Source organism: Equus quagga, chromosome 7 (genome assembly GCF_021613505.1).
Source record: "Equus quagga isolate Etosha38 chromosome 7, UCLA_HA_Equagga_1.0, whole genome shotgun sequence".
NCBI classification, from domain to species: domain Eukaryota; kingdom Metazoa; phylum Chordata; class Mammalia; order Perissodactyla; family Equidae; genus Equus; species Equus quagga.
In genome coordinates, this window is record NC_060273.1 from 130,925,674 (window position 1) to 130,946,946 (window position 21,273).

General features: G+C 38.6%; 2 protein-coding genes across 3 annotated transcripts in view; one reads left to right on the forward strand and one right to left on the reverse strand.

The window, feature by feature from the left end:
• The window catches only part of POLK (DNA polymerase kappa), a 64,090-nt gene extending 51,172 nt beyond the window's left edge, over positions 1-12,918 (reverse strand). The window contains exon 1 of the mRNA XM_046668631.1: positions 12,795-12,918. The gene's annotated coding sequence lies outside the window, so the exon portion shown is untranslated. The remainder of the gene's footprint in view (positions 1-12,794) is intronic.
• Positions 12,919-13,028: 110 nt separating this feature from the next.
• The window catches only part of CERT1 (ceramide transporter 1), a 109,821-nt gene continuing 101,576 nt past the window's right edge, over positions 13,029-21,273 (forward strand). The window contains exons 1-2 of one of the 2 annotated variants that reach the window (XM_046668632.1): positions 13,029-13,557; positions 18,384-18,518. In XM_046668632.1, the coding sequence (XP_046524588.1) occupies positions 13,462-13,557; positions 18,384-18,518 (231 nt within the window). In that variant the 5' untranslated portion in view covers positions 13,029-13,461. The remainder of the gene's footprint in view (positions 13,558-18,383; positions 18,519-21,273) is intronic. The other variant, XM_046668633.1, reaches the window with a different exon arrangement.

The following is a 21,273-nucleotide window of genomic DNA, read 5'->3' on the forward strand; positions in this document are numbered from 1 at the left end:
CAAGGCTTCAAAAATTCCCAGCTCTTTTTTTCAAGAAGATGACTTACAAAATCTGTTTGAATTATGTACCTGTTTAACTTCTATCAGCAATATCAAGTACTATACTAATCTTAATCACAAAATAGTTTATGTTCTTCTTCTACATAAAACTAGCAATAATCCCCAGAAAGAAGCAAAGGTCTTTTTGGAGAAGGCCTTTGTCTCTGGAGTTTACCAGTGTTTCTTTACTTCACACATCTTTTCAGAGGTTTCCTTGAGGGCTAACATAAATATCACTACATGTCAGTCACTGATCCCCATGACTTCACTTTGGTTTTTAATAATTCTCTCAGACTGTGATTTATAAAGTATGGTTCTACTGTGAAATGCTTGCTACAGTAAGATCTACTTGATAGCCATACCATTCTCATGTAAAAAATTGAAAAATTTTGTTAATATTTTAGATATTTCTAACTTATAAAAATGGCCTATTGAGATGTCCCAATGGGCAAATATTTATTATACACGTTATACATGATTTTTTTTTACTTTATACATCTATTTTTTAAAAACTCAAAAATTTCACTGGATTGGGCAAAGATAAATGAACTAGTAGTATATTAAGATGTGCTTTGATTTTTAAGATGAGTGTCTTATTTGGTCAAATTATTATTATTTTGGAATGAATTACAATGGTTAATCCTTTCACCTGAGACAGAAGAAGGAAATACAAATTAGTTTAGGTTTGGTTACGGAACAAAATTAAAGAATGTAGTTATATTAACCCATGGAATATCACAAGGATCTATTACACGTAATTTCAGTTTTTGAGTTTCTTCTTTGAGCAACTTTATCTGTAAGCATTGATATTTTATATCTTATTCTTTCTAAGAACTCTTCCAAAGAACAAAAAATTATTTACTCAATTTTTTAACAGAATAAAATTCACTCTATCTTGCAATTTCTGTATGGATCTATTTGACTTCTTTAAAAATTGAAGATACATTATGGTGATTCTTTTATAAATTGAAGATATATTATGGTGATCCCTTTTATAAACTGAAGATACATTACGGTATCTTAGGGATCTTATTTTTCCTATATCTTGAGTATTTTGCCATTTTATCATCCTAGGAATTATTTAATCATTACTCATCAATTACTTTTTAGCATTTATGCTAAAAAAAAATGGAATGGAATCACCTAGAAAGATGATCTAATGGTGAAATAAATCATCACTATTACATCATCTGTCAGTTTTCTTATTGTGTTGCCCATAGTATCCTATCTTTGAAAGAAAGTATAAGAGAAGTACAGAGACACCCTTTTTGCCAGGGCGGGGGCGGGGGGGGGGGGGGGGGATTAGTAGCTTTCATTAAACATAGTTGAGATTTCTGAACATTTCCTTTTCTGCCCATACTGGCAAAGAGAAGAAAACTGACAGAAGAGTTTCACAATTACTAGACAAATCAGAAGATGAACTCAAAAAGTCTAATAGCATTCTAGACAATAATGATGGTGAAACTGATCTTAGAAGCAAAATCTTGACCATGAATTTTCAGATGACTCAAATAGATACATTTTCTCAAGCTCAAGAATCAACGAGTTGAACAAAGCATTTTTAAGAATAAAAAGCAAATACAGCATTCCCATCCAGTCAGTCATTCAACAGGAAGGATTTCATCACAGAGTATTTCGCAACGAGAACTTGGAACATCCCATTTTGCTAACAGGATGTATGACAGTGTTCTTTCATCCACTATGATGTTTGTGCACTAAAGGTCACTTAATATGGTTTGTAAGTGAATAAATGCTTAAGGCAGATGTATATACAAAGGTGAGAGGTAGAAAATTGATGATGTAGAAATGAAAATTTTATTGGACTTATAATTTTAACAGATGTTTATAAATATAAAAATGAAAATGTTTTGCAATTATGGAGGAAAGAAAATGGGTGTCTTCTCTTTAACAAGATTATGAGATATCAAAGATTTCAATGTTCTTGCATTTTGACGATAGAAGTGCAAGATAAAGAACCAAAAGTAATGATAAGCCAGAATCTATTAAAGATGCATACGAAATCTGGAATCTTTATTTACAGGATAGTTCCAGAATCATGTATAAAAGTTGATGAGTAGCTAGTTCCTTTCAAAGGACATTACCCATTTCAAGAAAACATGGAATAAAAATCTGAGTTTGCAAAGTTTCAATTTTTCTTACATTTTCTAATAAAGTTGTTCACTATTCCTTTATTGTTACTTCTCAAGATTATTCATAAATTACTCAAAAATATAAAAAATAAAATGATGATAAATGCCAATGGCTATTTTTCCTGATATACTAAGAGTTTAATCAATACACAATTCCTTTACCAACATTAGGCAAAGAAATAATTGCAATAGGCTCCAGAGATCACTTAAATTATTTGTGGGTAATCAGAACAGAGAGTTGTTAGCACACACTCCTTTAGTTATCAGTCACAGAAAAAAGTCATAAACTGGCTACATAATATGCTATTGCAGCTTAAGAATGTGGATGTATGTGGATGAATTTTCTTTAAAGAAATGGTCAAACTAAAGAAAAACTAGGCAACATACCTAGAATGTAATCTGGCTCTAATAGATACTCAAATGTTTAATCATTTTAGGATAATAGTGTGTTTTTAGTCTAAAATTAATTTTATATGTATTAAAAATACATATTATAAGCCTCTGAGGTTCAGAAGTCTAGGCTAGACTAGTTACTACCTATGACCTTGGGCAACTTATTTAACTTCTTTGAACTTTCATTTCTTTATATGCAAAATAAGGACGTCTATCTTGCACAATTTTTGTGAAGAGTGAATACTAAATGTAATAACCCTAAAACAAAGCCTGACATTTAGTAAGTCCTTAATGAATGATACTTCTTCCTAGAAAAACCTATGATGGACTTTGCTTCTTTAAGCTCTCATTAATTTTAACCACGCTAGTGATTTTTCTCCCAGGCCTTGTTAACCACAATTCCTACAGCTTCCCTTCAATCATCAATGACTAAACTTACTCTATTCATCAATAAATATTTACAGAACACTTACTATGTGACAAGCAATTTTAAATCTTTACTTGCTCTTTAATAATAATGTAACTGTTAAAAACACATCAAGGGGCTGGCCCCGTGGCCGAGTGGTTAGGTTCGCACGCTCCACTGCAAGTGGCCCAGTGTTTCATTGGTTTGAATCCTGGGCGCGGACATGGCACTGCTCATCAAGCCACGCTGAGGCGGCATCCCACATGCCACAACTAGAAGGACCCACAACGAAGAATATACAACTACGTACTGGGGGGCTTTGGGGAGAAAAAGGAAAAAAATAAAATCTTTAAAAAAAAAAATCAATGTCTGCATTCCTAGATAGTAAAATGCTAGAAAACAATGAATCTATGGAAGATGTGGTATATACCTCATTTTTATAGCACCCAGTCAGGATCATCATGCAGTAGGTCTTAATAAATACCTTAAATGAGGATGAAGATAAACTGTATACTCATAAACTCTGTATCACCATAACAACAAATATATTCTATAAAAATGTTTTTCAGCTTACGGGACTAAAAAGAGGATCTGAAATTACACTAAAAGTGAAACAATGAAAGGGCTGCGGAGAAAAATAGGAAGCAAAACTTTTACACAATAACTATCATGAGGATTCTGTCAATAATTAAAAATACCACATTGCTTTATATAGTATGACTTTAACATAGTAACAAAAGAATTTCTCAATGTAACAGGAAAAGAGGTTAAAAGTTAGAGACTCAAAAGCTTAGGGGAAAAAACGGAAAGAAAATGCATACGTGCAGAGAGTGGACACTAACACTGTTCATCTATTATAGACGTCTATTGGGTATTTTTTCCACTAAAGGAATTTTTTTTTTATTAAAGATTGGCACCTGAGCAAACAACTGTTGCCAATCTTTTTTTTTCCTGCTTTTTTCTCCCCAAATCCCCCCAGTACATAGTTGTATATTTCAGTTGTAGTTCCTTCTAGTTGTGGCATGTGGGATGCCGCCTCAGCATGGCCTGATGAGCGGTGCTATATCCGTGCCCAGGATCTGAACCAGCGAAACCCTGGGCCGCCCAAGCGGAGCGCACGAACTTAAACCACTCGGCCACGACTAAAGGATTTTTTACTGTTATAGTGAACCCTATGAAATACCAACTATCATGACAAGCTTTTATCTCACAAAACCAAACAGATGCAAATACAAGATAACAGAATACAATTTCAATTTTATTCAACAGAACAAAGAATATTTCTGCTTGGAACATGCCTGGCTTGGCTCTCCTCTGTATAACAGGGAACAGGGCAAAAAGGTAGCCTATATGTTCTTTAAAATTCTGTTTCTGAAATCACTGTCTTCTTGTGGAATGCTGGAACGTTCTACGGGATATGACATATTCCTCAGTAGTAGCTGTATGCAGTGCATTAAGGTATCAATGAGTACCTCTCCCCCCAAACACCTTTGTCCTTGGAGAGTTAAATGGTAAAACTCAACACACAAAGGAGTCTAAGATATACATGCAACATCACCTTAAGGTTCAGAGTAATAGAATAAGATTGGCAGTAGGAGCATAATACAATAATAATAATTGATGTTAATAGAATAAAAGAGTCTTTCAATCCAAATGGAGTGGGTGGTTAGAAACAGATCAAAGAAAAAGCAAGGTAAATATTGGCAATGCCTACTTAGATATCCATCTCCATAACAGGGATAACCCAACTTAATACTACTAACCATTTAGAATCATAATTATTCCCCTCGGAGGAAAATAAAAATGAGACAGGGAGGTAGGAAAGGGACACAAACTTAGGAAACAGGAAAGGGACATCAAGCTTAGATTTGAGACCTGTATACAAAGAGCAATCACAGTGCCTGGAAAAATGGTGAGAAGATGAAGGGCCCTAGGGATACTGGGCAGGAAACAGGACTGAAGAAAGAATTAAGAACAGGCATAACATAAGCTTCTCTTCTCTACTCCTACGAGTCAATTAAAACAGGATGGAAGGCATGTTATGAAAGTACTATTATAGCTTATTTTTCTCCCAGCTTCTCACTCTTTCTCACCTACTCCATCCTCTGCTTTTCCCGTCACTGCTGCTGCTGATTGCTACGGTAGAGGAGGAACAGAAGAGGGAAAATAGTAACAGACAATAGTAATATACAATAAACAGTAGCAATGCAGGAGAAGGGGAGGAATGAGGAGAAAGGAAATAGTACCAGCATATGCAGGAAGGAGAGCGAAATTCTGCAGCTATCTGGCTGTGGGACCATTCATGTGAAAAGAATGCACATAAATGAGTCAGATTAATTAGAAGGTTGCTTTTATTTAACTAGATTTTATGACTGGCTTTTAATATTTTTCTCAGCAACTGGAAAAATGTATTTTACTATTTAAAAAATTTGATAGATCCTTTAAAGTTCATTTACAGACTAGTACACTGGATTGCTTACACTGGATATGAATATACCTATTAAGATCTAAGTCTAACTGAAAATCAGTAATTTGGAAGATATGCACGCCAGATGTTGATTATAGACAAGTAAAATACAATCAGTTTTTTGCATTAACACAAAAGATTAAGACACATAGGGGAGCAACCCCCTCAATATTCCTACATTCACTTTACACGTTTGTGTACCCACTTTTGTGAATATGATGCGGGGTCGGTGAGCCAAGGAAAGATTTCTTGGACTCTCAAGGTCTGGCAGTGGTGCTCTTTTATTTAGAGAATAGTGTGGAGTATCATGGGGACAGGACCCATGGGCAGTCAGAGCTTCTGCTGCTTGGGGACAAGACCCATGGGCAGTGAAGAGCTGTAGGCATGGGGACAGGAACCATGGGCAGTGAAGAGCTGCTGCTGCTGCTACATGGGGATAGCACCCATGGGCAGTCAGAGCTCCTGCTGCTGCTGCATGGGGACAGGACCCATGGGCAGTCAGAGCTCCTGCTGCTGCCCTGAGTTGAGGGTTAGGGCTAATTTTATAAGGCATGGGTATGTGACTTATTTTTACTGGAAAAAGAAAAGATGATGTAAAAAGTCATTAAATGATTTCAGTGCAGATGGGGTCTGGTTATTGTGCGGTCATATAACTTTTAGATATGAATCTGGCCATATATATTGGCATGTAGGTGAGGACGCCCTGGGCTTCTCTCCCTGGGGCAGCCCTAATTCATACCATAAAAAAAATCCACCGGGTCATATAGTTTGGCATGTAGGCCAGGTCACCTTGGGCTTCTCTAGCTGGGGTGGCCTTAATCCACATCAAATACACTTGCAAAGATATTTTACAGTAATTCTGTATAATGTCACAAAAGATAAATACATGTAAGTTTCTTGCAGCCCCTTATATTTCTGAAACTAGTGTTTACATGGTCAGCAATGGACACAGTCACATTCACCACATTTCACATAAATGAATATCCACTTTGATATACAAATATCAGTTTACAAATGCATCTAACGGCACAACAACTGGGATATACACGTAATAAAATGAGACTGGTTACATTAATAGTGCCGTTTATTAAATACACATCCAAAGTCACGGTTATGAAAGACGAAGCCAGCTAGGATTCACACCCAGGGACTGCCTGCTTGCTCACTCTGAACTCAGCGTGAATCACCAGAGTGGCAGAAACTACATGATTCTCTAACAGGCCTGACAGGAACAAGGGGAGAGACTAATATGATCAATTAGTAGTCAAAACAGGAAAAGAAAATGCATTCAGAGGGGCAAGCAGTATAAGCTAAATTGGAAAAGGCAGAGACTTGCAGAAATCTTTTTAATTTCACCTTTTAAACGTCTGAACTTCATTTAGGGGATATGCTGAATGTCACACACAGACTAACAAGTCATAAAAAGAGAGATCTATCAATTTATAATATTTTTAATGTGACAACAATCATTAAACAGTTTACATGATAACTTGGTGGAAAGAGATCAGCAAACAAGGACAATCCTTTTTTCTTTAAAATTCCAAATAGCCATTGTTTTAACTAGAAAGACCTGGGAGAAGTGGCCTACAGAGATCCAGTAGCAGCAGGATTAGACAACAGGATTAGAGACCCCAGGTTATCACTGTCAGCTGGCAGGAGGAAAGGTTACCTTCTTTCAATTCAAAAACCACTAGTTCAGCTATTACATAAGTTACATGTGACCCTTTCTTACCTTGTTTTCTGTTACAACCTCCTTGAAGGCAGAGCCCCCACTGCCCCTCCCCACCTTTTTTTTTACCTTTTACTATCTTAAAATCACCCACAGTAGTCAGCATATATCTTGTATACTGTATGCTTGTTGAATTAAATTATTAACTGAAAGATGAAGTATAATTAATTATATTGAATGCCTTCTGTGTGCTAAGCACTATGCTAGGGACTAAGGATAGGAAAAAGTTATTAAAAAAATGAGTGAAAAAGATTAAAAATTCTTGCCCCCAAGGAGCTCACATTCTAGTGGAAAAAAATAATATATGCAATCTAATACATCCATTTAAACATTTATCAGTTGCTAGTGTGTGCTATGCCCTTGAAAAGGGCACAATCTCACTGATTGACAAAGGGATTTTCATATATGTTAAACGATTTGTTTTCCTCAGAATGCCTCCTCCACCACCCCCACAGTCAGAAACAGACTATAATGAAAATTACACGTATTAGATACGCCTATTGTTTGTAGCCAGCCTCTCACTCCCCACAAACTACAGAAGGGGCAGCCTTATATTGCACACTTTTGGGAAAAGCTGATTAGAGCATTGGCTGGCCAACTTCTTGTTTCTTTTAAGAATCCGAACTAAGAGACATTAATAGGGCCCCAAAACTGAGAGGTAGTTAAACCAAGTTGGACAATATGCAAGATGAGAGTTGAAAGAGACAGAGAAACAGAGATTGAGAACACAAGAACAGAGAGATGAAAGATACCATGAGGCCCCAGAAATGGACAGAAAAAAAAAACATCAAGTTCTCATTTTCCAAGCTTCCAACATGGACAAGGCCTAGCTGAGGGAGATCTCTGCAATAATCTTCTCTTATTTTTAGGTACCCGGAATGTATTTCTGCCCCCTTCAGCCAAAAGAACCTTGATAAGACCAATAATAGTAAAGTGTCCAACTGGTCAACCATAATAAACTGATTACTATTCCCAATGTGGTTTATTCTCAAATTGTAACCTCCAGCCACAATCCCCTTCCAGTGGTATTCTCAGATCACCATCCTTTGTCTTCAAGTGGGGAGGGAGGACTCAGACACACTACTGGGGAGTGTGAACTAATGCAACTTTTTTGGAGAACAATTTGATATTATCACATTGTAAAATGTACATATTCTCTATTTTAGCAGTCCACCATTGGAAATTTGCCCCTGGAAAAGAGCTGGACAAATAAACAAAAACAAAGTTAAACTGATGTTTCTTACAGCATTTTTGTAACAGAAAAAGTGAAAAATTTTGATTGCCCATCAAAAGAGGAATTCTATGCAGTCATTAAACAGGATGCCATGAAACAGATGTTCACAAAATACTGTTAAAGTAAAAATGCAATATGTACACTGGTATAAATACCCTTTCTCTCTCTCTCTTTATATTCTGAAAATCATAAATAGTGCTCTCAGGAAAAAAATGAGGGGACATGCATAAAAAAGAAAAGCAAGTACCGTAATTCATTGCTTCGAGGACACATTTTGACATTTCTAAAATCGGGATGCCTCACATAATCCTTGTGAGACAGCAGTTGTGACATAATTGTCAATATCTATGCATCAAAACATGAAGAACAGGTATCAGCAGCTTGGGGAAAAAAACTCTGAAGACACTGATGGGGTATTCTTAAATGTTGCAATCATCAATTCTCTTGATGATGAAGAAGAAAATATGGAAAAAGAAGGATATAAACAGCTCGAAGTTGAAAATTAATTTAGAAGACTGAAGGTGAAGAGATTAACTAATCCTTAACTAAGTTATATCACTTATAATTACCTTTTCTTCTACCACAAAAGTGATACATTTATAAATACACATGAACACACATACTCACACCTATATATATTTTTTTCATACAAAATGGTACAAAGAAGAAAATTCAAGTGGTCCACAATTTTACCACAGAGATTATTCAAGACATTAAAATAGGGCAAAAAAAATCAGCTGTATTATTCACACGTATTTTGTTCATTTGTCCTGTAGTTTTTAGATTGCTGCTATTCATAGATCATTACCTCTATTTCAAAGATGAATATCTCTATTTCTAAATTTGCAAAATCACATTTCTTATGTAAATCCCCAATTTTAACTGGTTATGTTTCAGTCTGGAACAGCATTACAAAGAACAATTATATTCCTAGGTTAGCTAAAAAGAACTATTTAACTCCAAATGCATCTTTAACATAATACATACTGTGGGAATATAGAACCCATAAGCTCTATTATGGACTAAACCGTGTCCCTCCAAAATTCACATTTGAAGTGCTAACTTTTAATGTGACCGTACTTCGAGACAGGGCCTATAAAGAGGTAACTAAGGTCGTGAGCGTGGGGCCCTAATCCAATAGGATTGGTGTTCTTACAAGAAGAGGAAAAGGGACCAGAGCCAGTCCGTCTGCGGTATTTTGTTACGGCAGCCTGAGCTGCCTGATAAACGCTCTTTATAGCATCAATTTTAAAAATTAGACAACTTTTCAGTTTCAACTTGGGACATCCTCCTGCTATAGTTCTAGCATCGAGAACAAATACTCTCCGTCATTCCTCTACCCGTCAATCAGTAAAACTGCAAAGATTTTCAGTTCCAACACCTCCGAGTTTTCCGGCTTCTGTGTTTTGGCAGTGCGAGTGGAGGGCAGGGATGAAGGCTTTGGGATTGGTGTTTAGCGGAGATCAAAGCTGGGAGAACGAGATGAGGTGGAAAATGGGGAAACAGGAATTGAAGAACTCTAGTGGGACGAGAATGAAGACTGGACACAGGATACTTGGGCTCAAACTGCAACTATGATTTTTACTAGCTGTCTGACCTTTGGAAAGTTATTTAACTTCTCTGTGGTTCAGTTTCTTCACGCGAAAGATCAGAAATAGAAATAAAACAGAAATAAATTCTACACTGGTGTTGAATAAGACAGCATAGATGTAAGGGCTGGATAAGTGAAAGATTTTCAAAATCATTAGCTGTATTAAGAGCACAGTTGCTCTGATATACTTATCTATAGGATATATTATTTATTTACACAATTCTTCCCACTTTGAGAAGCATTCTGAAGCAAAGAAAAGGGTATGATCTTTGAAATCAGATAGATCTGTGTTCAAATCCTAACTCTACTAACTTAGTAGCTACTGTTTCATCATCCTTAAAATGAGGCCCATCTTATATAGTTGGTAAGGAAAAAGTCAGATCAGGAATGTCAAGTGCCCGACCACGACTAAGACTTAATATGGTAAAGACGTCATTTTCTTCAACAATTAAGAGCATTTTCAATCCAAATCCCCATAGAATTTTCCATGCAATTTGACAAGCTATTCTAAAATTCATCTGGAAGAGAAGACACACAAAAATATCCAAATGAAAAAGAATATCACAATTTTGCTATTATACATATGAAAATAGTATAGTTAAGTAATTAAATCAGTCTGGTATTAGCATAGGCAGGCAAACATCAATGAAAAAGAATGGAGCCTTGAAACAGACCTAGGTATATGGAGACTTTGCAGAGCACACAGATATAACGGTAAGAATAGACTATTCAATGAATTGTTGGGCCAAGTGGCTGGGTCCTTAAAAAACAATCAAATTCCTACCTCATTGCATGCAAAAAAAAAAAAAAAATCCAGGTGGGCTCAAGTTCTAAAAGTAAAAAAAAAAATTACTAAAAGAGAAAATATAGAACACTTATAAGAGGGTTGGGGAAGGCTCTTAGTAAGAGAGGAATCTCAGAAGCTATTACTCTCATCAGAGAATAGAGAGAAAGCTCACATATTTTATTCTTGTATCACAGCTCCTTCCCATCAACAGAAATGAAGAGAATCCCAACCTGGAATGTGGTAATCAGTATACAAAAATCCTTCTGTACTTAAAAAAATTTCTTAAATAATCCTGTAACTATAGAGGAATAATGTGGAGAAAACCTTTTTTAAAAAGGGCAATTTCTCTCATATTAAGGCTAAATACAACGAAACAATTTCCTACTAAGTGGGCAGCTTAGTGCTCTAAGTGCTGGCGGTTACAACCACACACAACTTGGAAATGCATACAACAGAAAGCTCAAGTTAAAAATAAACATATGCTATGCTCCCATGATTCTAAATTGCACTATGAACTGGATTTCTCAACAATTCACAATCATTTATTGAGACTAACGACATTTTAAAACCTAGAGCTTAAAACAATCAGAAATAGGAAGTCTAACTATATTTAGGCAATCGGAAGGCAAAGCAAAACTTAATTGCTACAGTATTTAACATTCCAAAGGTATAACTTAGTCATTGAATAAAGAGGGAAAAAATGTGCGAAGCGGGTTTTTTTCTTTTTTCTCTTTTGAATGATAACCTGGGGACTGTTTTAATTAACAGGTTGATAAAGAGTATTTTCAAAAGCTTTATCTCAAGGTTTTATTCATCAGAATGGCTTTCAATTATTATCACTAGATTTCACAATGGAAAAATGATTTGTAACCTATTTACATAGATTCAGCATCTATAAGTGCCAATCTAGAGGACTGAAACATACACTTCGCAGGGACACTTCCCGTCTTTCTGTTTTTTTTAGGAAAGACCCCGGTTAAGTTGGCCTCTATCGCTACCAGAGCTCTTTCTGGCCACTGTGCCTTTTCCCCAAGGCTCGTGATTTCACTCCTATCCTCCTGTCCCTGCAGTAAGCAGGTATTCTTTCTAAGGTTTCATAAGGAATTTTAGTGTTGGTAATTATTAGGAACTTAGCAAGATGTAAAAGCAGCAAACGACAGAACAGAACTGAAGCTACACAGTTAAAGATCTCACAATTAAAGTTATCCTTAAATGTAGGCAAAAACACTAGACAAGATCTGTTAGATCTTTTATGGGTCCTTCCACTAATTCTGGTCTTAAAGCCAGCCCCCTGCGTCCTAAGCCCTTATTATTCAATACGACTACTGCACTCCGGTCCCCCCGCCACAGACAAGCTTCTCACCCAACCCTTCCCGTCTTCCAGAGACAGGGAGGTCGGTAGAGATGGTTAACCTGGGTCTCAGGAAGAGACTCATTCACGACCAAGAGAAAACTCCAGGCGATCATCTCACATCCTTGTTTTGCTTTAAAAGCTCTTCAAACGTCATTTATTCTCAGACATCTTCAAAATTATTTTCCACACAATAAAAACTAGAAATCTAACAACGCGAAGGGCTTGCTCTGGCGCGAAGCGACTGAAACCGCTTCGTTCCAAGAGCGGGAACCGTCAAGCGTGAAGTCTAACTTGTAAAGAGCGAGGTGGAAGCCCTTCGAAATTGCCAGAGGAGGTCTGGCAGAAAGCACCCAGACAGGTGGCAAACCCCCGGCCCGTGGCGGAGGCGGACGCGCCCAGCGCACCACGCCCGCGCGAGCTTCAAGATGCTCCCGGGCTTTCGGGAAGCCGCCATGGAGGCAGGCCCGCCATCCTCAGCGGAGAGTTACCACGTCCGGGCCTGCAAGCCCGGCGGGCTCGCCACAAACACGCTAGGCAGAGACAGAAGCGCGGCCGAGGGGACGGGTCACGCAGCTCTCACAGGAGGCCCACCCACCGCTTGACCGTCCCCAAGGCGACAAGCCTTCGAAGCGCGGAGCACTCACCCGTAGCCTCAGAATCGCGACTACAACTCCCAAGAGGCCGCGCGGCTGACGGAGCAACGTCCTCCCCAGAATGCAGCGCGGCGGCAACCCCCGTCCCTCCTCCTCGCTCCGCCCCTCCCCCTCGTCTCGCCGGCGTCACCCGGGAGGGCCGGAGGTAGGCGCGGGAGGACACCCCGAGCCTCGGCGTGCCGCGTCAGACGTCGGGCGGGGACGTCAGACGGGGCGGGCGCAGGGCGAGAGGGGAGGGGAGGGTAAATAGTGGGCCAGGCAGGAAGATGGCGGCGTAGCGGAGGTCTGAGTGGACTCGGGTCTGCGGCTGCATTTCCTCCTCGCTCTTCCTCCCTTCTGCTTCTGGTCGAGGTTGGCATCGACCGGGCTGAGTTCGGGCGGCGGCGCCGGCGCAGCGCGGGGTCACGGCGACGGCGGCGGCGGCGGCTGGCGGCTGGCGGCTGGAAGGACAGGCTTCCCTCGCCGCTCGTCCTCCTTCCCCGGTCCGCTCGGTGTCAGGCGCGGCGGGTGGACTTCGTCCCTCCTCCAGCTCCCCCCCGTGCCGGAGCGGGCCCTCTCGCCTTCGCCATCCCCCGACCCTTCACCCCGGGCACGGGGCGCCTCCTCCGGCGCAGCGCAGGGAGCGGGGGCCGGGCTCCTGCTCGGCTGTCGCGCCTCCATGTCGGATAACCAGAGCTGGAACTCCTCGGGCTCGGAGGAGGAGCCGGAGACGGAGTGCAGGCTGCCGGTGGAACGCTGCGGGGTCCTCAGTAAGGTGAGCGCCCCGCGGGGCCGGGGGCCGCCCGCCCGGACTCACCTGCCGCGCGGCGAGCCGCGGAGGGCGTGGGGTGGGGCCGGGCGGGAGCGCGGGCCGTCCGGGCGGGGGCCGCGGAATGTGCCGAGTGCGGAGCTGAGGGCTGCCGCGGCAGTGCCCGGGCCAGGGGTGGCGTGGGGGTGGCGAGGGGGCCGTCCTCCTCGCCTGCCCTGGGCTCGGCGGCCGACAGCCTGGGAAGACGTGTCCCAACCCCGGATCCAGTGTGGGAACGAGATGCGCACCCAGGGCGGCAGCTGTCCCGGGTATAGGAATCCGGGATGGGCGACAGCGGTGTCCGAACGGCTGGATATGGGAGTGATGCCAGTCGGACCTCCAACGAGGGTGGTCGGGAGATGCCGAGGGAGAGTAGGGTTGAGCGCTCTGCGGCCGCGGCTGTTGAGACAGAAGCCGGAGCAACTCGGCTTGGTGCTGAAATGTGAGGTGGTGAACTACGCCAGGTCAGAAGTGGTGACATCTCAGTGAGGAGAACGTTTGTACTTTTCCCCTCACCCTTTACCCCAGGTCAGAAAAGAACTTTTGAATCGGCACGTGATAGGTACAAGAAATGCTCATAGTAACTTGGAACACGTCAGAAGGAGACCGACCTTTAGTCCGGGAAGAAGAGAATTATTTAATAATAAAATATTCTTGCAGTCAGAGGGCCAGAGTAAGGAAAAGACGTCTTACTTTTCCTGTATTTTTTGAAAACCCGTTTTTCAAAATTTTAGCAAAGCAGATAGTTGTAGGACTTGAAGGCTGGTTAGTTAAAATAGATGAGGCCTTTTTTAAGAGAGAAGGTGGGGGATCTTTTTTTGATAGTACATGGTTTGGGGCATTTTTGGTTTGGGGTTTTGTTTTGTTTTGTTTTGAGTTTTTGCTATGAGAAGATTCACATTGCCTTTTTTACTTCCTTCTCCCTTCCTGTTAAACTTTTAGAAAAGGCTGGAGCTAGCAGTTAACTGGGAGAGGGGGAGGTGCGGCCAGTCCCTCAACAAGCTGGTCCGTCATAAGATACTAAGTCATGTGCAGCCTCTGGCTATTAAGAAATCACCCTACTTCCAGTATACATGCGTTGGCTGAGCATTTGGACATCGTTTGTGAAATTGTTTCTTATTAGGCTTTTATATTGTCTTTGGAAGGCTGGTGAGAAAGGCGTGAGATGTCAGAACTAAGGCTTGCAAGTGTTAACTTTTATTGGCATAGCAGAAAAATTGTGTGTGTTGGTATTGTGATCATAATTGGAATTTCAGTGAAAGGTTTTTAATAAAGTGAAGTCCCTGGGTTTCTTTAGATTAAATGTATCTTGTAATTTAGGAATCTGTATTGAACACATTGTGTAATATAGGTATATACATTTTCAGATGGACGTGTTTTGAAATGAGTTCTTTGCTTCTCAGTGATTCTGGTAGTTTTTCTCAATAAATGAGAAGCAGACTTCCAAATTAGTATTGTGGAGGTGTTTAGTATTTTACAAAACAAGCTGTACTTTTGACCTGTTGACCATCACTTTTTGCGGGGAGAATTGGAGTGACTGGTGGAAAGAGTCACCAGTGCTCTGAATATTCACTATACAGAGCAGTGTAGTAGGTATACTGTATGACAAAAAATGGAAGACTATCTCCTTGATATTTAAATGCATAGAAATACAGTGTTTGGCCACTTCTGTGGTAGGTAAATAACTTCAATGTTGCTGCATACGTAGAAGCAACAAGAATTTAGGTTTTGGTATTATTCTTGTTAATGGTGATGAAGGAAATTTCCCTGAAATTTAACAATTCATGGTTATATATAATGTTTCCTGGAAGCTTTTTAATCAAAAGTATTTTATATTGAATACATGTTTTTAAATTTAAAGTACATATATATTTTGAGCCCTTTGTATTCACCTGGTAATTTAAACAAGAGTTAGAATTCCGCATTTGTTCTTTTCCTTCTATTGAGTAAAGTAGATAAGTCCCAGTACTAATTTGTTTTGTTTCTCCCCACGCCCAAATGGAACGAATTTGAAACAGTAGGAGGGAGTAAACTTATGTTAGAAATATACCAGTCCGAAGGTTTTTTTCCATATGGTAATCTAAAATACATGGAATTCCCTCTGAAACATATTTTCTGTGGAATCGCTTCTTAAGCACGTAGGTTTCAAAAGTACTGGGTAGGCAGTAATTCTAGGTAGTTATAACAAATATCAGGATGGATCATGGATAAGAAAAGATTCACGCCTTCCTAGGACTGGAGAGCAACCAAACCTGGATCAAATAAATCTCATCCAGCTTCTTCTGAATCCCTCCATCCTTCAAGGTTTACCTTATCTTCTCTTTCTCCACAAGCCTAACTGTTGGCTGTTGGCTGAAATTTATCCATCTTTAGAGTCCATCTCAAATACTGTTCTTTCCATGAAGCCTTTTTTCACTTTGCCAACTGTTCCACATCTCCTTCCCTTCAATTCCCATAGCATTTTATTTGTAACTTGCTTCTGTCTCTTACTCTAAACGTATTTTTTTTCCTCTTGAATTTATGCTTACTGGACTATTGGGAGTAGGAATCTTTGATTCTTCTGCAGTGTCTAACATATTGCTTTGTCTCTATTAGTTAAATGGGGAAGAGTGAGGGAACATTACCAGGGTAGAGAAATGCAAAAATCTGTCTTCTAGGTGTAGTAATAGGAGCTAACATTTACTGAGTAAAGGATCCTGAAACTTAAGTAATTTATTGAGTCGTCTGTAAGAAAATAATATAAAATTAGGGACACAAAATTGCTCAGGCTCCTTCTGTCACTTTGGAAGGGGCCTCTTCTAGTGAGCTGTGCTGAAGATTAAGCTTTATTAGCTCTGCATAACTCTGCCTCCAACTGAGAAAATACTGTGTGCCTGGCAGTGTTCTAAATCTATTCTTGTTTAATCTTAACAACTCTGAGAGGCAGAGTTTGATAAAGAAACAAACAGAGAGGATAAGTAATTTGACCACAGTCATGCAGTTACTAGGTTTCTGAGAGGCAATAATTGGAAGCAAGGTAGGATTAAGGTCTGCCAATCTAAACAATTTGTATTATAGGCAGTAGGGACTTGTCCATGTAAGTTTTGGAGCTGGAGGCTCAATGAGATGAATACGTGAGAAAGCAAATATGCCTAATAAGTAAATAAGACTAGGTAAGTCATGAAATAAAAAGCAGAAGATACCAGAGGTAAGGTTATTAAACCTCAGGAATCCAGGAACCTGATAATTTGATTGGATTAATTGAAAATTGAGAGGAGGTGCCAAATTTAAGAGTTTAATATGAAGAAAAGATGAATAGGAGTTGATAATGAAGGCTATAAAGATTGATAAGGAGCTGTCAGGTATTGAGTATCTCCTATGAATATAGTAGGTGTATTCATGATTTTATTCAGCCATTGAAATGACAAAGAAACTGAAATTCACAAAAGTTAAATTACTTGTCAAAACTCTTCACACAACTAGTAAAGTAGCTGAGTCTCTCTGATGTTGTATCTACTACTCTGTCCATACAGTACAGGAACTGTAGCCAGGTTTGAATCTCAATGAGCGCAGAAGTAGCAGTATAGCCAAAGAAATAGCAACATAGGGAGGAGGTGAATTCAGTTTTGTATGTCACCATCATTATTTCAAGTTGGTGTCTAAATGGTGGTAAGTCATAGAGAGTTAGAAATAAGGAGATGGTGATTAGAGAGCCCTTAGGGAAGAAGGAGTTAAATTGCCAGCATGGCTGAACTCTCAGGGAGGGGTTGTAATGATGGGGCTTAGAAGACTTAAGAGCTGAACCATCTCAAACATGCTGAATTAGGGAATAGGAAAGTAAAGATTTCTCGGTGCCTAAAAAGCCTGAGCCAGTGCAGTATATTTCTAACAGTGCATTTTGAGTTAGTTTTTGGCAGACAGTTTTTGGAATTGTCTATCCATACTTAAAACTCCCAGAGCATTAAAAGTATGCAAAATCAAGAATTCCCATAAAGGTTACCCTTCTCTGCCTTTGCAAGTTTATTGACTGTGATCTTCAGTGTGCAGCAAGACTTTAGTAGAGCGACATGGAAACAATTTGTATGCGCTGCAAACAGCTAATCCAAGTATGTTTCTGAAAACCAGTTTTATATTAGTATTATTTTATTACTCTTGGATTTGAAACCTAGATCTTCAGAGAAACTTGGAAAATGAATTAACTATTTTAAATATGTAATGCTGAGTTCTGTAGAGGAAAAAATAAAGTTGATGTGGACTTACTAAAGATTAATGATCTAGTACTTTTAGTTTGATATAGTTATAAGTATTGTAAATTTTCATGTAAGAATAACTTACAAGAAAAGTAGAGTTTTAGCCATGATTGGCTTCATACTTCTCTTGATTTAGAAGGCTCCATGCAGTACTTGATGTAGGAGAATGAGAGGCTGTATAACCACTTTTCTATTACAGTGTTAATAATGGCAGGGACCAAAACAATTTAAGTGTCGTGAATGTGGTGAGGACACAAAGAACGAAGCAGAATTTTTAACTGAAATCTGCTTCACTTGTGTTCCTCAAATATTAGAAGAAAATGTTATATTTTATTTATCTATTTTATTTTTAATTTTGTACAAATTGCTTAAAATCATTGTGTAATCCAGAAAATCTCAACTTTTCATTTTTTATAATCATTTTTACTGTTTATAATTAAGCTAGAACTTTTCACATTTTGGTTCTAAAATTAGATTGATTGCTGTTTCAGAAAGTTTGGATTTCTGAAATACTGACTTTTTATTTTTCATTTTTCTCTGCTCTCCTTCCCCTCTCACCCCCAGTGGACAAACTACATTCGTGGGTGGCAGGATCGTTGGGTAGTTTTGAAAAATAATACTCTAAGTTACTACAAATCTGAAGATGAGGCAGAATATGGCTGCAGAGGAGTGATCTGTATTCACAAGGCTGTCATCACGGTAAGTTCCTGTTCTCCTTCATTCAACAGGTGTTTATTGAGCATCAGCTATATACCAGGAACGATTCTAGGTGCTTCGGATACATCAGTGAACAAAACAGATAAGGGACCCTTGTCCTTGTGGAGCATACAGTCTAATATGTTTTTCCATAAAGTTATTTTAAAAGTGTTTATTACTACATACTGTTATTTTATATAGACATGTAGTATTTCTGTAGTTGGTATAGCAAGTCCTTAAACAGGGGCTTCAGAAAAAAAAAGAAGGCTTCGTATGTCATGAGATTGGGACAGTTACTTATAGGTTATTGAATAAAAAGCAGGAAAATTAAAAACATACACATCTTAACATTTTAAAATTTTGAATTAAAATATATAAATCTATGTTCATTTGCCAACTTTTTGATGTAGAGCTAACACCATCTCTGAAGGTGGAGTTGAAAGAAGTTGTTCTTTTGTAAACTATATCCGTGAAGCATGATTTGCAATTTCCAGTTTTGATTTCTCTGAAGTGGAATAAAAGCTTAAGGATGCTTTTGAAAAACCCTAAATATAGGTTACTTTCTGGCTTTTAATAATTTTCCCTAATATTTTACAAATGTCTCACCTTTATCTAATTCAATACCTTTCCAAGAATGACTCATCTTCTGTTGAGTCGTTCAACTTAGTTTACAAAGAAACAACCCTCTTCTTGCACTTGTATTCCATAGACTTACACAATATTTAATTAAGTTATGTAAGGACTACAGCAAGTAAACTGGCATAACCAGGTCTGGGAACAACCAACTGACTTATTAAACATATAACTTCACTAGTGCCTGAATACAGTAAAAATAGCATACTAGTTGTGAGTGGTCAGCATGCCATGGCATAATTAATAGAAGGCCAAAAAAGGTGTTGGCTAAGGCAACTCAGTTAAGGGAGCCATTGTAGTTAAAATCTAAAAATGGATATATTAAAACAATCACAGATTTTACTGTACATTCAAAGAGAATTCACGTTATGATAGAATTGATATTGCTTATAAAAGTAAAAGGTGTACTTTGGATCTGTGTTGATATCTAAATCTGACTCACATATGTTTATGCTACACATATAAAGAAAATGTTACAGTATTTTTCCGTCATTTTTCATACGTTCTGCCCCTCTTGTATATTCAAAATTTGAAAACAAAAACTTAGTTGAAAGACTTAGAGAGAAATTGTTTGAAAGTGTTAAGAATGAAACTACTAGTCTCCATTCTTAGGGACAATTTTAAGGAAATATTTTGAACGTAAAGGCTTAGTATTTATTTTGTCTGGTATGTAGTACCTTATAGTGTATTTTGAAATTGTATCTAGTTCAGTGTTTTGGGGTTTTATTTCTCTTGAGATAAATGATTATTCATGTTAGAAGACAGAGTAGTGGCTAGAAATGTACTTGATAATCTTTTCTTAAAATTTATTTATTTATTTATTTTTGGGGTGAGGAAGAGTGGCCCTGAGCTAAGATCTGTGCCAGTCTTCCTCTATTTTGTATGTGGGATGCCGCCACAGCATGGTTTGATGAGCGGTGTGTAGGTCCATGCCAGGGATCTGAACCTCTGAACCCTAAGCCGCCAAAGCAGAGTGCACAAACTTAGTTAGCTACTACACCACAGGGCCAGCCCCAGCTTACAATCTTAAAGTATCATTTCTTGGTTCTTCTCTCCTTCCTTCTTTTACATATTGTCAAATGCTTATTAGTTACAATGCTTGACTTTTTGAAAATATGTTGATGTGAACATGGGGAAGAATGAAATTTTTTCTTTATTGTTTACCAAGTAGTAGTATACCTAGAGTACCATGCTAGTTTCTGTAGAGTTAATATAGTTATCCTGTCTTGAATTATGGACTGTGGTCATAGTACATGGCTAATTTGGGGAAAAGAAAAAAATTTAATAAACATTGACTTTGCATCTGCTCAGGAAAACACAGTGTGTTAGTTCTTTGTAGATTTTTTTGTTACATCTGTATTTGCATACAGAACTTTCATTGTGGTCCATAGTCAAAGAAATGGGTAGGAAAGTGAGACAATTTGAATACTTTGAAAGGAGAGATTAGGAAGAGACCCAGTGGAAGTAGTCACTGGGCTAAGTAGTAGTAGAGAAGGTAGAAAGATGAATGAGGCAGCAGAATTTGAGTGATCCTTAATCTTAAATACAGTGAAATGGGTGGTAGGGAGAAGCACAAGCATTTGTATTCCTGAACTCCTTCAACTTTGTCTGTTCCTTGCTCTGTGGGTTCATGGGTGCACTGTTAGATATTTCAAGGAAATTGCAAAATATAACTGAATTTGGTGAACTTCTCAGAATGAAGTTTGCAAATGCAGTATATACTTGAGTTAAATTTTAAAAATGTAATAGTAATCTTCTCTGTTAAATTGGTGTCCTTTGCTTTTCTTAAATATGGACTATTTATCACTTCATCTCTAAAGACAAAGAATAAATGTCAACGTTGAATTTGCTCACATGACACCCTTATGAAGTTGATAGTATTCATATATGAAGAAATCTGGGCTTGAGGATTTGTGACTTTACTGTAACCATTCATTAAGATACATTATTTGTTGGTAAACTTAGTGTCTTGAGCCCACCTATTCTGTTAGAACCTAATTCATTGTTAAATTCATTCTTATTTTAGTTTAATGACTGAGTCATTCTTTTTTTTTTTAAAGATTGGCACCTGAACTAACAACTGTTGGCAATCTTCTTCTTCCTCTTCTCCTCCTCCCTCTTCCTC